The following is a 16479-nucleotide window of genomic DNA, read 5'->3' as shown; positions in this document are numbered from 1 at the left end:
CTTAACAACCACGATGAACTTACTCCTATGGGCTGACAAACCCCCATATAAATCAGCCACTAACAAGATTAGTGGTAGGTTAAATCTACACTAACCAGATTTTGTGACCTGGTCACAAAGGTCTGGTAACCTCCCCTAACTTAAATTAACAACCTTCTAAACTCCACAGCAGTAGCTTGCTTAGTTCACTGTTTCACTCAAATGAATCTTTCAGGATCAACAATGTCATCTTAGGATAATCTGTGGAAGTCACATTCAGACAGGTTAAACCAAATCCACAGTCAACCTGAAAAGAGTAAGGCACACACATATGTATGCATAGACACCACTTAGGACATGTCAAATAAGCTTACAAACACACTGTAGCGGGTATATCCAAAGGGGAAAAATTGTCAAAGACTAGCTTTCTAGGAATATGTTTTACTATAGTTATAAAAATCAAATCAGGATGGGAGGAAGGTGGGTTCAGTCACCACAATAGCCCAATTAGGCTCAGCCATCCTTTCTAGCCACTGAATATCCCATATGGGCAGAATCATGGTGATATGGGCACAAAATTGTAAACTAAGAAAAAGTGTTCCCATTCTCATTGACCCAGGCACAGGGTCAATGTGGTCAGAACAGAAAAACACAGACATGCGGATGGGGTGCTATGGGTTCCACCATAAATTCTGCTTTACCAGGAGGTTACCTCAAAATAAGGTATCCTAATGGAAAGCCCTCTGGGCTCTGTGCCCCAGTTTCTCATCCATGAAATTCTAACTGTTGCCTTCATTATTTCATTAGAATGTTGCACATGTGATAACAATGCAGGGAAAAAATGCCTGCTAGAGATGGAAAGGTGGAATTATTATTACCAACAATTTTCACCAATCCACACATTTTTTGAGGGCCTCGTGTGTGCCAGGCACTATGCTAAGTGCTAAAGATGCAGATGTGCTGATGACACTGCCCTGCCCCCCGAGGACACGGAGACACAAACACTGTAAAAAAACTGCGCCTGAAAGGCTCTGACAGTTAAATAACTTAATTAAAAAAAAAAAAAAAGTGTGTGCGCGCACACACGCACACACACGCGCACACTCACACACACACACACACACACACACACACACACACAAAGGAGCAACTATCTCTGCTTGTGGAGTTTAAGGAAGGGTACGGAGAAAAGGAGAGTATTTTGTACAGGGTCTTAAAGAACCTGTAGGAGTTTGCCAGCCAGATAATAGGATAAAGAGGATCCCAGACACCAGGAAAGCACATTCTCCCCTTTTCGTTGTTTACTTGGAACCAAAACTCTCTCCCAAACCAGGCAGGCAGCAGTTTAGGGACACGGAGTCCAGAGGACCTCAGGTTACAGTTCTGTCAAGCCTCAGAGGCAGCAGACAAGTGGCGGTTGAGACTCCGGTGCTGGCGTCAGACCGATAGGGACTCATACCTCCGATCCAGGAGTTACGAGTTGCGTGACCCTGAGCCATTTACTTAACCTTTCTGGGCCTTCGTGTCCTCATCTGTGACACGGCAATGATAATAGTAGCTATTCATAAGAGCTGTCGTGAGGCTTAGGTGAGTTGATGTTAAGCGTCTAGAATAGTACCTGGCACACAGCAAGCCCTGGCTAGATGTTCATCATCGTTATTGTGAATCTCTGTTGCAATGCCTGCCCCGGTCAGCCCAGGCCTCACTCAGATCTGTCCATCTCAAAAGTGCCCTACCCCAGCGCACGCGGTCATCCCACCTGGCAAATCCCTTCACCTAACAACTGTTTGCGGTTGCTGTCTCAGGACACACAAGCACTGAGAGAATGCTTCCTAATACACGTGGCTTACGATCCAAGTAACCCAAATAGCATCTTCCATAAGCAGGATCGTATCGCCACTGCATTCTGTGTGTTGCTGTGATACAGCAAATACAAAGGCACATCGAAGTACAGAGACTGCAGAAACAGTTGAATAAACATGCAATCCGATACCTCACATCTGGCCATGTCATCAGCCCCAATACCTTACTCACCATCAAACAGGGTTAAAGCTGTGGCTACTTTATAGGTACAAATGTCTTTATCGGGACATTAACGTGTGCCGAACCTCTCTCAATAAAAGCAGCCATAAACAACAATCTCTTCTAAGCTGTCACGGAAGCTACTGTGTTTGTAATAGAACCATTCATCTGAGAGACAGTTGCCAAAGCCTGTCTCAACACAATGGCAAGCTAGTCACAGAGCCAAGGCAGATCCAGGGAAGAGGGCAGACACAGAGTAATTGGGACCTTTTCTAAATGGCTGGGGGGGAGAAAAAAAAAACCCTCAGCTTATTAACATATGTTAAATATTACCCCAGATGCTGCAAAGCATTTCCTCCATAGCATTCTTTTATAAGGTAGCCTAAAAGTTCCTCTGGCCTTTGCAAAAGGAACAATGTCTATGGAAATTTTCAGCTAATGACCAATTTCATTGCCTGTGATGAAAAGGCTGTAATGCTATTAAAAAAAAAAAATGTTTTTTAAATAAATTGAATGTCGTGGGCAGCACGTTTCAACGTCACACCTTTCAGACTGTGCTCTGAAAAGCTAAGAAAGAGGGGACTACAATGATACAGAAAGAGGCTTGAAAGAAATAATATCCTTACAGGCTTTGAAGAGTGAATTTGATTTTATTATTTACCTGGATTTGAAGCATTTGAGAGAAGGGAAGGTGGGCAGACAGAATAATCTGCAGGTTATGCACAAAAGGTAAATATCAAGCAAATGAAACCTACCTGTTATTAATTCAAATGATTATATCAAATGAGAATGTATACTACACCATAGTCTCCAGAGCATTTTCATACTCTAAAAGTCACCTAGCTCTGCCGAAAGGCAATGCAAACACAAGACTATTTGCTAGGAATCTGTTACAAAAAATAACACGATCATCAAAAAAAAAAAAAAAAAACCATTAAAAAAAATTTTTTAGCAGTTGTATTTACTTTTTGAGAGAGAGAGAGAGAGAGAGAGAGAGAGAGAGAGAACATGAACAGGAGAGGGGCAGAGAGAGAGGGAAAGAGAGAATTAAGCAGGCTCCGCGGTGTCAGTGCAGAGCCCGATGTGGGGCTTGATCTCACAAACTGTGAAATCATGACCTGAGCCGAAATCAAGAGTCAGACGCTTAACCGAACGAGCCACCCAGGCACCCTTTAAAAAAAAAAACAAAACACTTTTTTAAAGAGAGGCCCCCTCCCAGCCCTCCAAAATAAAATGTGTCCACTACTCCTGTCAAGTTTGAGTTAAATGATAAGCACTGGTGCGGCAGGGGATATGGTGTGTTAACTCCCATTAATATTGTTGTGTCCCTTTGCTGTGAGCGTGCAGACATTAGAAGAATGGATTCGAACGCTTTTCTCTACCTCTCCCATAGCCATTTTACCATAATAGACGAATGTCAGAATAATTCCACTGTTGGTCTGGACAGCTGACTGACAGATCCAACTGGCCAGGGCACCTGTTGAACTCCCGGACCGATGTCCTGAAATCTATAATAAGAACACTCTGTCCTGCTTCCTGCCCCAGCACCACGACTCTCTGACCACCTGTCCCTCAAGACTGTTGCCCTGAAGAGTTCAGTGGCACCAGCTTCCCTTCCACTCACCAAGACCCTGCAAAGCCCACCCCACCCCCCACATCTCCAACAGAATCCCTAGTGAACGTCACACCAAAGTGGACCTAGGCAATATGGTTTGCTTCTAATTCTTGGTACTTTCCACATTTTCCTTTAATGAGTATTCCTTACTCAGAACCAGAGGGACAAAATAAACTTGATATAATTATTTTTTCCTCCAATTCCAAAAGCAACATATGTTCGCTATTAAAGAAACTCCATTAATACTGCAATATATAGGAGAAAAGGAGTAAGTCTCCTATAATCCAACCCCTGTGGCAACCACTATTCCTATGTTGTAAATTCCTGCAGATTATTTCTATGATCCTGACCACGTGATACATTTATGTATTTAAATTTACAGAGTTGAACATTCTCTAAGACGGCACCTTTACTAAAGAGATCAGCAGAACACAACCATAATAATAATTATTGAAATGACCACTGTACGTCCTATCAGTGGAGAGGGATACAAATAAGTAATGATAGTAAGAACTTAGAGACAAGCTCCCAAGTGACAGGCAAGGCCACAGCCACGGGAGCGTGGAGCTAAAGCTCTAGAAGTCAGTGGGGGAAGAAGAAAAAGACTTATAATCCACGGTTGTGCCTACAACACCCAAGTGCGTCCAAGCCCCCTCCCCCTGGAGGCTGTACAGGGCCACTTGTCTGGGGCTGCCCAGCCTCTGCGGTGCAACAGGCTCCCAGTGGTCCCCCGCACGGTATGTGACTCTGACCTGGACAAGTTTGCCCCAATCTCCCCTCTCCGACCCCTTCTTTGGCAGAAACCCTGAAGGGGGAGGGGGGAGTTCAACCCTCCCTTAACGAAACACCCCTCTACCTAGGACAGGGAAGCTTAATCCTGTGTGACAACTCCAAAACATTCCTACCTACCTTTCCAACAGGCCCTAAGGGGGCTTAACCTCACAAAAGTACTCTTTTTAGGATTCAGTTCAAAGCACTTTCTCATCTGCAATTGGATTTCTCTCAGCATTGTTGAGAGGCAGGGAGAGATATGTGGATTTCCTCATCCCATTCTACAGATGATAGTGACAAAGTACAGAAAGCTAATACAGCTGTCCAAAGACACATCACAAATAGGAATAGTATGGGAACGGCCAGAGAAGTTGGGAGGAAGGAGGTAGGAACTGTTAGCATCTTCTTGTGACCCTAAATGTTCCTTCTACCCCACCACTCTGCCACCTGCTTTTCACTATGTCCATACCATGTATTCATTCACTTATACCTAACTCGTTCCATTCACATCCATGGGGTCATGTCCTCAAAGAATTTCTCCCAATATCTGGTTACTCTGGCACATTTATTTACAAATTCACACTTCACTACTATGCACTTCAACATTCAAGTGATTAATGAACCCAGTGCTGATGAGGTTCCCCATGTTTTACTTCCTCTTCACCAATGGTCATCACCCACGCTCGTATCAGTTGACCACATTCATGGCCACACCTCGAAACTCATAGCTCGAAATCTCTCCACCTCTAATCTCAGATGCTGCCTCTCCCATGCGTGACCACAGCCTCCTACCCTGCCTCTTCTCCTAACTAGCAGAGGCTCTGGGCAGTACATGCCATGACGTAGCCCCTCCAGCTTCCCCTTGTCCCTTTCCCAACCTAGGCTGGTAAAACCATGTGATCACCAGCACCTTGGTGTCTCAGGTCCCAACTTTGACAACTGTCAAAATATGGATGAACCAATAATCCTCTGGTGAAAAAAAAAATACATGTATCACAAAATCAAGCCAATGGGCTTCCCAAAAATTACTGCTCTCCACCTATACATGAATTAACTCAAAATTGATTATAAGCTTAAATATAAAATATAAAACTATACACCTTTTTGAACAAAACATCGGAGAAAATCTTCAGGATCTAGGGCTAGGCAATGAGTCCTCAGACTGGCCATCAGAAGTATAATCCACAAAAGGGAAAATTAATAAATTGGATCTCATCAAAATTAAAAACTTTTAATGTGGGATCCCATGTGAAGAAAATGAAAAGAAAAGCAACAGACAAGGAGCCAATATTTGCAAACCACATATGCAACAAAGGAGTCGTATTTAGAATAAACTCCCTAAACTCAACAGTAAAAACATAAAGAATCCAATTAGAAAATGGACAAAGGACATGAGCAGACATTTCACTGAAGAGAATATACAGATGGCTAATAAGCACATGAAAAGATGCTCCACATCATTAGTCACTAGGGAAATGCAAATTACAACCCACACAAGATACGACCACACACCTCTCAGAATGGCTAAAATAAACAAGGGACAACATCAAATGCTGGTGAGGATGCAGACAACCTAGATCGCAGGGAAAAACGTGAAGCTGCTCTGGAAAACAGGGGACCAGTTAAAAACAACAACAACAACAAAAACAAAACAAAAAACCCCCAGAAAGTCCCAACTACCACTGCTGGCCATTTTACCCCGCAGAAATGAAAACTCACGTTCACACAAAAACCTGTGTATATCAACGGCCATAGGAGCTTTATCTGTAATAACCAGAAACTAGAATCAGTCCAGATGCCCTTAAACAGACATCCCAGGGAAAACACTCAACAATAAGAAGGAACAAGCCATTGATAACACGCCAACAACAGGGATGAATCTCCAGGGAATGATGCGGAATGGAAAAAACGAACGCAAAAGGTTCCATACAGTATGATCCCATCATATAACAGGTTCGAAATGGCAACATTTTAGAAACAGATCGATTAAAGGTTGTCAGGAGTTAAAGCCGGGGGAGGCGGGACAGAGCTGGGTGTGGTCATAAAAGGGCAAGTCCAGGGATCCTAGCGGCACTGGGACTGTTCTGCACCCTCACTATGGTGGTGGATACACCAATCGACACTGGTGATAACAGTGTACAGAACTTCATGCACACGCACATGCACACACACATACACATGCACACAAGTACAAGCAAGAATGGGGAAATCTGAGTAAGATCACTGGTGGGTTATCTATCTATCAACATGAATATTCTGGTTGGGACAGGATGTAACAGTTTTTGCTAAATGCAACCATTGGGGGGGAAATGGACAACGCGTACAGGGGATCACTGTGTATTTCCTACAATGGCACGTGAATCTACTTATCTCAATACAGATTTCAATTAAAAAAAGGAAATAAATAGGATGCCTGGGTGGCTCAGCTGGTTAAGCATCCGACTTCGGCTAAGGTCATGATCTCACGGTTTGTGGATTTGAGCCCCGTGTCAGTACAGAGACTGCTTGGGATGCTCTCTCCCTCTCTCTCTGCTCCTCCCTGACTTGCGCTTTCTCTCTCTTTCTCTCTCTCTCTCAAAATAAATAAATGAACTTTAAAAAGAAAAAGAAGGCTCTCCAGGTTCTCTCAGGGCCTCCTGCCAGTGCTGGGCAATACCTTCGCTCACCCCAGCTCCCCCACAGCATCTCTACTAAGCCTGATCTACTTTTCCAAAGCCCGCAACCCGCCTCGGCCCACATGGCCTTACTCCCCTCATCGGTAGACCCGATCATTAGGCCCTCCCCAGACCCTCCGCCCATCTGGTCCTGGCATTGTGCCTCAGAGTAAAAGAAGCCCTACCCCCTCTTAAAGTCACTTCTGGGTTCTGTGTCACCAAATATATCCTCACCTCATCAATTTCTGTCCCCTGCTAACCACCCTCCCCTGTCCTAAGGAAAGTCTTCCTTTAACTACTCACGTCCTTCAAGATACCATCTCATGGCTGCTCCTGTGTGTGGCCAGATCTCTCCAAAGACTAGGCCATGGTCATGTTCTGTCTCGGTACAGAGGAAACATAATCTGACTAATGTAGTTTATTTCCTGTACCCAAACCTTGTAAGGACTGTTTCAAATGTCAGTCTCATTCTCTGCTCATTTCTTTTTTTTTTTCCCCCCACTCTAAAAAATGTGCTCCTGTCCTCCTGGACCCAGGCTGTAGCCTCCTAGCCCTATGGCTCTCAACCTGGCTGATCACCCAAATTTCCCAGGGAGCTTTAAAAAATATAGATTCCCAGACCATTTTCCTAGAGGTTCTCATTTGATTGGTTTGAGTTAGTTTTTTTTCCTTTTCTTTTTCTTAAAGGCTTAAAAAGCTTCTCAAGTGCTTCTGCTGATGACGGTCAGGCTGGGGAACTACTGATGTGTCTCTCTTTTTCTCAAAAAGCCACTTCTCTTTATTGTCCCACTGCAACAGGTACCTCATTTAAAAATTGTGCCAGCTTCACTGTGACCCACTGGGAGTGCCTAAGCCTCGCAGGCCCGTCCTCACCACTCCCACGGCTTCAGGGACCACTTCTCTGATGGCAAGCTCCCAGCCAGCCTTGGTGGCTGCCCGGGGCCTCGAGCTCTTGATAGAACTCACCTCCTCCTTCCTCTCCTGTCTACAAACCTGCTTCTCCAGTCTCCACTCCCCACTTCATCCTCCGGGCCCCTGGAAGCGGAACCCTGCCATCACTCAACCCCGCCTTCTCTTTCACAAATCCCACTGGGTTGGCCGGTCCTGTTGGTTCCACATCTGGAACTTCTCTGCCCACACTGCTGGTACCTGCTTCAGGCCTCTTCCTCTCCCACTGGGCTCCTGCGATAGCCATCTAGCTTGCCTACACGCCTGCAGAGCCGGCTTCGTAAAACACCAGCTGAGTCACGTCATCTCTCCGGGAAAAATGTAATGACTTCCCTTTGTCCTCAGAATGACCACCAGACACCACGCTGTGGCCTTCACGGTCCTCCATGATGCAGAGGCAGCCCAGGCCCGCCTGCCACCACCCTTCCACATACACCCTCATTTCTAAGAGCACCAGAGGGATGCCGTCACAGGACCCTATGCCTTTCTCACCCGGTCTGCTTAGATCTGTTTGCCTTTCCCTTCTCCGTCTCTTGCCACAGCAGCAAGTCTGAGCTTAGGCGTGACATCACCTGAAGTTTTGTGCAGTGATCCTGTCACTTCACCCAACTATGCATCTCCCTGGGGAGAAGAACCACAACTTTCTATGGTTTTCAAAGGGGTCCATAATCCAAAGTAAGCGAAAAACACACACTACGTGGCCTTCTCCCATTCAAAGTTAGCTCAGATAAGTCTGCCTCTCTGCCTCTGCCCCCTTCATTCTTCTGCATTTTCTAATAGAGGCATGTGCATTCCCCAGTCACAATCACTTCCCACTGCCCTACCACTAAGCTGTGTATATCTCCAGTAGGGCATACACTTCCCTCCAGATCAATATGTACAGCTGACCCTTGAACAACACAGGGGTTAGGGGCGCTGACCCCCTAAAGAGTCAAAAATCCTACAGAGTCAAAAGTTTAACTTTTGGCTCCCCAAAAACTTAACTATTAAAGAGCCTACTATTGACCAGAAGCCTTGCCAATGATAGAAATGGTCGATGAACACATATTTCATATGTTGTGTGAAGCATAGTATATGCTGCAGTCTTGTAATAAAGTAATCTAGAGTAAAGAAAATTATTTTGGGGGCACCTGGGCGGCTCAGTTGGTTAAGTGTCCAACTTTTGACATTGGCTCAGGTCATGATCTCATGGTAGTGGGATCGAGCCCCGTGTCAGGCTCTACATCAAGTGTGGAGCCTGCTTGGGATTCTCTCTCTCCCACTCTGCCCCTCCCACCCTCTCAAAATAAGGAAATATTTTTTAGACACAAACTTATTTTTAAAATCATAAGGGAGAGAACACACACTTACAATACTGCACCACATTTATCTTAAAAAGCCTGTACAGAGTGGGTCTGCACAGTTCAAGCCCTTGTTGCTCAAGGATCAACTGTAGTTAATTGTATAAAGTGGCTTGCTTTCAGATGTCAGCTCCACCACTTATCTACTATGTGACCTTGAGCAATTGATTTGACCTTGGGCCTCAACTTCTCAGCTGTCAAGTACCTGTATCGCTGGGTTGTCACGAGGAATAAACAAGACAACACGTTCTCAAACAAAAAGAAAGTGTCTAGGGATGCCTGGGTGGCTCCATCAGTTAAATGTCTGACTTCAGCTCAGGTCACGATCTCAGGATTCGTGAACTCGAGCCTCGTGTCGGGCTCTGTGCTGACAGCTCGGAGCCTGGAGCCTGCTTCGGATTCCGTGTCTCCCTCTCTCTTTGCCCCTCCCATGCTCATGCTGTGTGTCTCTCTCTCGATAATAAATAAGCGTTAAAAAAAATTTTTTTTTTTAGGGGCGCCTGGGTGGCGCAGTCGGTTAAGCGTCCGACTTCAGCCAGGTCACGATCTCGCGGTCCATGAGTTTGAGCCCCGCGTCGGGCTCTGGGCTGATGGCTCAGAGCCTGGAGCCTGTTTCTGATTCTGTGTCTCCCTCTCTCTCTGCCCCTCCCCCGTTCATGCTCTGTCTCTCTCTGTCCCAAAAATAAATAAACGTTGAAAAGAAAAAAAAAAAAAATTAAAAAAAAAAAAAATTTTTTTTTAAAAAACAAAAAAACTTCCCAGCCAAAACGCTGATGACGCTGGCTTTGCTTTTCTCACAGGAACCAAAGTCTTTCAAAATCCTCTACTACTCACGTGTTTTGAGGAGTCCAGAATTAACCCTCATTCTACCACTGGGCCCACCTGGGCAGAAATCCTTCCTACCTCTTGCATTAGCATCCGCCAGCACCTAGCAAAAACCAGGATTTCTTCTTCCTCATCTAGGAAGACCGCTAAATATACAAACACCTTTCTCTCTCTTTTTTTCCCCCCTGCGTTCTCTTCTCCCTTTCTTTCTAGCCAGTGCCTCTACCACCAGAGGCCCTCTGGGCTCAGGATTACTCACCAACCTTTCTCTGTTTTCAATGATAATTCAGGTATGCATGTATTGGACAAACATCACTGATAGCTTCTCTGTCTGACAAGGCAGTCAGGGTGGGGTCCTTGCCTTACGGGGCTTCTAGTCTGTTCTCAGGGCACAGTTCTTTGTGCTTCCCATTTGTAGCCAACTCACTTGAAATAATACCCTGAATCACAGGTCAGACAGAAAGAGGAAATCAAAGATGCCACATGATGTCCAGGTGCAGAAAAACAAGTTCACCTCAGGCCCCGAGCGTCACTTTTCCAAGTGGCCTGGAGATCCCACAGGGCTTGGATTTTATAGCCATTTCCACATCAAGGCCTCTGGGGCCTACAGGCACAGGCCACTTTCCTGGTCTTGAAAGGGGATGTTCCTGCATTTTCCCAACCAGTTCTCGAAACCAGGAGGACCACAGATTTTAGTCTCTGCCTAACCGACTAATGCTCACCCATTCTGACATCCCCTGCTGTCACCTCACTACAAGTGCCCCCCTCCCTTTTCTGTCAGTGCCTTTGTGAAGTAGGCAGGGGCCCCTTCCATGTCCAGTGCTCCCCCAGCTGGCAGGGTTCAGCTTGAACAACTGGAGAGGACTGGCCCACAGGGGTCTTCCTTCTCACCCCCTCAAACTTCTGTCGTCCTCACAGTTCTTCTCTCCAGGACTAACCAGTAGGTCTGGCATCCCAGCAAGAAAGGGGCCATCCATGGAGCTGTCCCTAGGTGAGGACCCCCAAGACATTTGCTCATAAAAGGAGAAAACCATTGCCTAGCAATTGCTCTGTCCAGGCCGCCTGTAGGATCCCAGGGCACCAGAATCTTCCAGACAGCTTCCTGGCCACCATCATGGCCAGCCTTGTGATCTAGGATCCTCCCTGCTGCGTTATTTGAGAAGCGTTCCTCCTGCCAGCATTGGGCCAGGTGCCCTGGACGTTGGTGGCCAAGAACAGGCTTCAAAAGGCTAAGTGGAAGGTGACCATCTTCAAAGGGTCCTCAGACTTCCCAGAAAGCTCTGGCACACAGCCCTGACCTCAGGTCAGTGTTTCCTGCACATGAACTTGTGACGGCTCCGTGAGGGCAGGGACCGTGTCTGTCTGGTTCACTGCTGTATCCCTGACAACCCCCGGCACCCGGCTGGAATACAGGCGGCGCTCAATACTGATCTGTTGAATTAACACATAATGACCTCCACCAAGCAAGGAATGAAAGCACGTGAAAAGAGCCCAGGTCTGGGGGTCAGACAGACCTGGATTTGAAACCTTCTGGCTATACCATTTACACTAGTCATGTGCTTTCTCGTCGACACAGTGGGGATCAGAATATCCACCTCAAAATGTCATTGGGAGCAGTAGATGGAAAGCGTATGGAAAGCCTTTAGCCCAGCTCATGGCAGACAGCACATTTCGTTTTCCGTTCACAAACACTTCCATAGCTCTCACCGGATGCCGGACATCGTCCAAACGTGGCAGGGGGAATCCCAGATCACCATTAGTTGGTTTAAGTCTTGTAACAGTCCCACAAAGTAGGATCCATTTAAATCCCTTTTGCGGTTGTGGAAACGAAGGCACCAGGAGGAAAAGCAACTTGCCCAAAGTCTGATATCTAGAAGAGGCAGGGCCAAGCCTCCTATCAATTCCAAAGTCCAAAATTTTAAGTGCTGCACTCTTCGGTCTCTAAAGCAATCAGTGGAGGAATGTTAGCTGCTGTCCCTACCCTGGTTTGATTATGGGAGATAACGGGACCACAGTGCTAGACTAGGGTTTTCAGCTGCAAAACAAACACATCTGGGTATCCCTGTGGTTCACGGCTTTGTTTTAAAAACTAATGGCCTGTTCCCGTGAAATCTAATCTCAGACCAGTTTGCTGATCAAAACCTTCTCTTCCATTGTGTCCTCTTGCTATCTCCTCTCCAACTATCTACCAGAAAAAGAGACACTCAGCTACATAAAAATAGGAAACACAGAGAGAGAGAGAGTGTGAGCTTGCAGAGAGGCCTCAATCTCCTAACTATCCCTAAGGACAGGTGCCCACACAGAGGGGCCCAAGGCAGAAAAGTAGTCTGTCCACGTGGAGGCCAATCACATCAAGTCTCAGCTTCCCCACAGACCCAGGCAGCAGAGGGAGAATCAAGCCATCTCTTCTAATGGCCCAAACCTCCTCATAAAGAAAGCTTTCCATTTTTCCCCTCTATAAGACTGCATTTGCCCTATTGCCGACCACGGAGGAAATGTCATTACCAAAATAAATCAGCGCTGCACTTGACCTTCCTTCTCAAATGGCTCAGTATTAGTGACATCACAATGCACTCTACAAATGCTCAGAAATATTGGAAAAACCCCCTCAAGTCAAAAACACTTGGTATTTCACTAAAAAGCATTAGATTATTTTGATTTTATTCCACGGAATCTAAAATGCTTTCAATGTTTTCATTTTCAAAATGCTCAAAAGAAAAAGAACGCTCTTAGGACCTTAGGACACTTCGACTCTGGGTCTGGTTTGTGCCTGGTTCATGTATGGTAAGATGGGGAACAAGCCAGAAGCCAGGGAACAGTACCTCTGGCCCCACACTGCTCACTGACACAATCCACAATCCCCGAGTGGCGGGGCCCTCACTGTGGAGGTTCCCACGTCTAACTTCTCTTACCCTCAAAGTCACAGGGGAATCAGCAGCAGCCCTCCTGAGGGATGTCGTCTGCACCTCTCGAGTCCCTGCTAACTCCATGTGTCCCTTTCAAATTACCAGTCAGAGCACCACCCCTCCATGCTGGCCACCGAGAGGGGGTTGAGGGCATGGCTTCAAGACCACCGCAGCAAATGCATTTCCTGCACCCCCCCATCCGGACACGTGACCCCGCAGCAGTTGTAATTCCTAATGCTGCTTGCTCGAAAGACCTCCCCATTTTAAATCAGCTTGGTCGCTACTAACACAGTAAGTCGGTGGAATGTTGGTTTAAGGAAAGAAAGAATCCATACATCAAGAACAAGTGCTCTCATACTGATCACTCTTACTGAGGTACAAAGTCCCAGCATCACCAAACGTACAAGTCTCGGGGACCCATAGACATCAACCACTTTAATTGACTCTTTTTCCTTTCCACGGGGGAGAAAATGGAGATTCAGGAAGAAGGCAAATCTGTCCGCAGGTGGTAAAGGACTCCAATCCAAAACTTCTTGGTTATTTTTCCATATTCAGCCCAGTGCCTCGGACACCCCATGACCACCAACAAGAGCACTTAACACACGGATTTCCACAATAAAATTGTTTCTGTGATGGTGTTATAGGCAGACTGGTTAAATCTACCAATGCTGCTACCTAAAAAGTAAAACCAACAGAGAAGAAAACACAATCGGGAGTAGACAAAATTAACTTTTGCTCTGAATTAAGTTCTCGGCCGCAAACCTCATTCCTAAAGCACAAGCACCTTTCCAGTATCCTCTGTGAGAAGAGAAGGGTAGTAGTTCCTACCGACCAGGATGTGCGATACTCGGCCGGTATTTTAGAGAACAACAATTTCTGGACTAACAAACTGGAGTTGTACAACGGAGAGCAGCCTGAAGCCGCCTTCACAACTAGTAATAAAATCAGCTTCAAAGGAGGCGGAAGGATTAAAGTACTTTCCTCTGCCTTTAAAATGGGGGGCGGGGGTGCATTTTTAGGTATGAAGACAAGACCCTGCAAGCATATCCCCAGGCTGAGGAAGGGTAGCCCAGGAAAGACAAAGACACACACACACACACACACACACACACACACACACACACACAAAACAGACAGCCCTGAAACTTTCTACCCACAGCAGCTGATATGTTTCACCCTGAGTCCATTTCACCAATGGACACAAAGAAGCTTCTCTGGCTACAAAGGATCACAGGAGAGCATAAAACAAATGAAGGCTTGGGCTCTCTCCCCTGTGTGTGTGTGACACTGACAGGCTGGAGACTCCAAGGCTGCAGAAAGCAAAATTTCCCTTGTTTCCATTACATCATCCAAGTTGGAGAAGGGGAGGGCAGGGAACACAGCTGGTAGCAGCTGCACCACCATCTGCCTTCTCCTTAGCCGCGTGTGCTAGTTTGAGCAGCAGCCTCCTACGGCCCCAGATAGACGAGGCGCAGGATTAAAGGTACAACACCCTATTATGGAAGAGCTTTCAAATTATTTAGAAATAAATCACTTCCATGATAAGTTAACAACCTCAGGTAGGCTGCTGGGCCGGTTCTCTTGGAGGTTCGGCGATTTGATTGCGTCTCTTTAGACTCTTTAGACTCTTTAGCACAAGCTCTGTCAACTCAACGTGCCCAATTAGACAGGCAGAACGTGCAGGCAACCACCTGCCATCTGCTTCCCAAAAGGTGAGCAAGCACAGGTCTGCAGCTGGAAGCACTCAGGGAAGGACCAGGGAACATTCAACCCCAGCACACAAGCCCCAGACTAGTGGATGGGTGCTTGCCGCGGCCCTTGGCACCCCAAGCCATTTGGTTAACCAGTCTTCCCTTCGCGGGCACTCCTGAAGTTTCCTTTAAAACGCACTGCTAAGCGTCCCCTTGCGCAAGGGGAGGCTGGTGAGAGCCTGGGGGCTAACACCCTGTCTGGCCATTCAACTGCAAACTGGCAACACAGCGGTTAAGATTGTGGTCTGAAGGTCTGAGCAAGCCACATACATGTCTGACTGGCCTATGCAGAGTTGTGCTTAAAAAACAAAAATGCCAGCTTTTAAAAATGAGTAGATTTCATGTATCAACATCTATATTGCTAGCTCTTCCTGGGGGGAGGGAGTGTGGGGGGCGGGAATCAAGAGATCTGGTAGCACCAGGTCCCGTTTCCACGTGACACCAGTCAGTTACTGGGAGCTAATATGCGGCAGGCTTCGTGAGACTGGCCACGTGCTCCTAAGAACTAGCCCCGACACATGGGGGTCTGTGCATGTCACTGCGACTGTGCTCCAACCTGGACCTTGAGAGCTTTTGTTATAATGCTGCTGAGCATGTAGAAGGACAAGAAAACCCCAGAGAATGATTTCCCGACGGCCCTTTATGGACTCTTCTGGTTAGTTGAGATTTAGTCCCTTGATGGCCAACTAAAATCCACAAAGATCATCGAACCCAAGCCAGTGAATGGATCTCAGGACGAGGCTAGTGACAATCGTCCCTTATGACAAAAGCACATCATAGCATTCCAGACCACTTACCATACATCTTGCCTTCGTCTGATAAGATGATTTTCCTCCTCCCACATGGCGGATAGATAGCCAAGGCTTCCTGAAAGCTCTGCTCAATGTCAGGGCTCCAGACCCCTTCCGCATCATTGTCAATCGGCTTATCTGCAGAGTCGCTCATCCTTTCCATGTTTTCGGCAGGGCTCTCACTGCCGCTCCAGCTGCTGGGCTCAATTTTGGCGGTTGGATTTTCCAAGCCGGAGCCTGGAGCCTTTTCAAGAAAATAAACCTAAGAGAGAAATGAAAAGATAGCATAAGGACGAGGTAATGACCAACATACTGCTCTCACTAGTTCTATTACCCGTTCTTCAGTCACTGGCTTTGCTCGAAAAATAAGTCCTAGCAGAGAATACGGAATCCAGGGGTCCAGGCGGCTTTTGTTCTTTATGGATCATGTTAAACACTCATACGCAAACGCGATGGCAGGCAGAAACTGGATAGTCTTCACAGATGTGAGAACAGTACTCACTCGGAGTTACAAGTTCACAGTGAATCCTGCAAAAACCTCTGACTGAATGCCTCCAATCTACCAGGAGCACTTTACTCAAGGATAATCCAATGTCCACGGCAAAACAAGTGGTTCAAAAGGAAATAAAGTAAAACAAAAGATGTCTGCCTCACTGTGGCAAGTGGCACGAGAACTCAAAAATGTCAAATCAGCCCAGTCAGTGTGTCACTGAGATCGCCAGAATGCAAGACGGTGGCAGGAGGGAGGAAGGAGGAGATTACTGTTATCCTAAATACTCATTCCACTAAAACCAATGCCAACTGCCCTGAATCTGCTTCTGTACAGCATTTCTCTGCGGGGCTTTTGCCCTATACGCTCAGCTCACTTGGCCACTCT

At 46.5% G+C, this 16479-nt stretch overlaps 1 protein-coding gene across 8 annotated transcripts in view; it reads right to left on the bottom strand.

Moving 5' to 3' along the window:
• The window catches only part of TEAD1 (TEA domain transcription factor 1), a 178295-nt gene extending 162426 nt beyond the window's left edge, over nucleotides 1–15869 (bottom strand). For all 8 annotated transcript variants that reach the window (XM_032594831.1, XM_030332000.2, XM_032594833.1 and 5 more), the window contains exon 1: nucleotides 15609–15869. In XM_032594831.1, coding sequence (XP_032450722.1) covers nucleotides 15609–15765 — 157 coding nt within the window. In that variant the 5' untranslated portion in view covers nucleotides 15766–15869. The remainder of the gene's footprint in view (nucleotides 1–15608) is intronic.
• Nucleotides 15870–16479: the final 610 nt, after the last annotated feature.

This window comes from Lynx canadensis, chromosome D1 (genome assembly GCF_007474595.2).
Source record: "Lynx canadensis isolate LIC74 chromosome D1, mLynCan4.pri.v2, whole genome shotgun sequence".
Taxonomy (NCBI): Eukaryota; Metazoa; Chordata; class Mammalia; order Carnivora; family Felidae; genus Lynx; species Lynx canadensis.
Note: the sequence above shows the minus strand (reverse complement) of the source record. Positions and strands in the feature narration are given on the sequence as shown.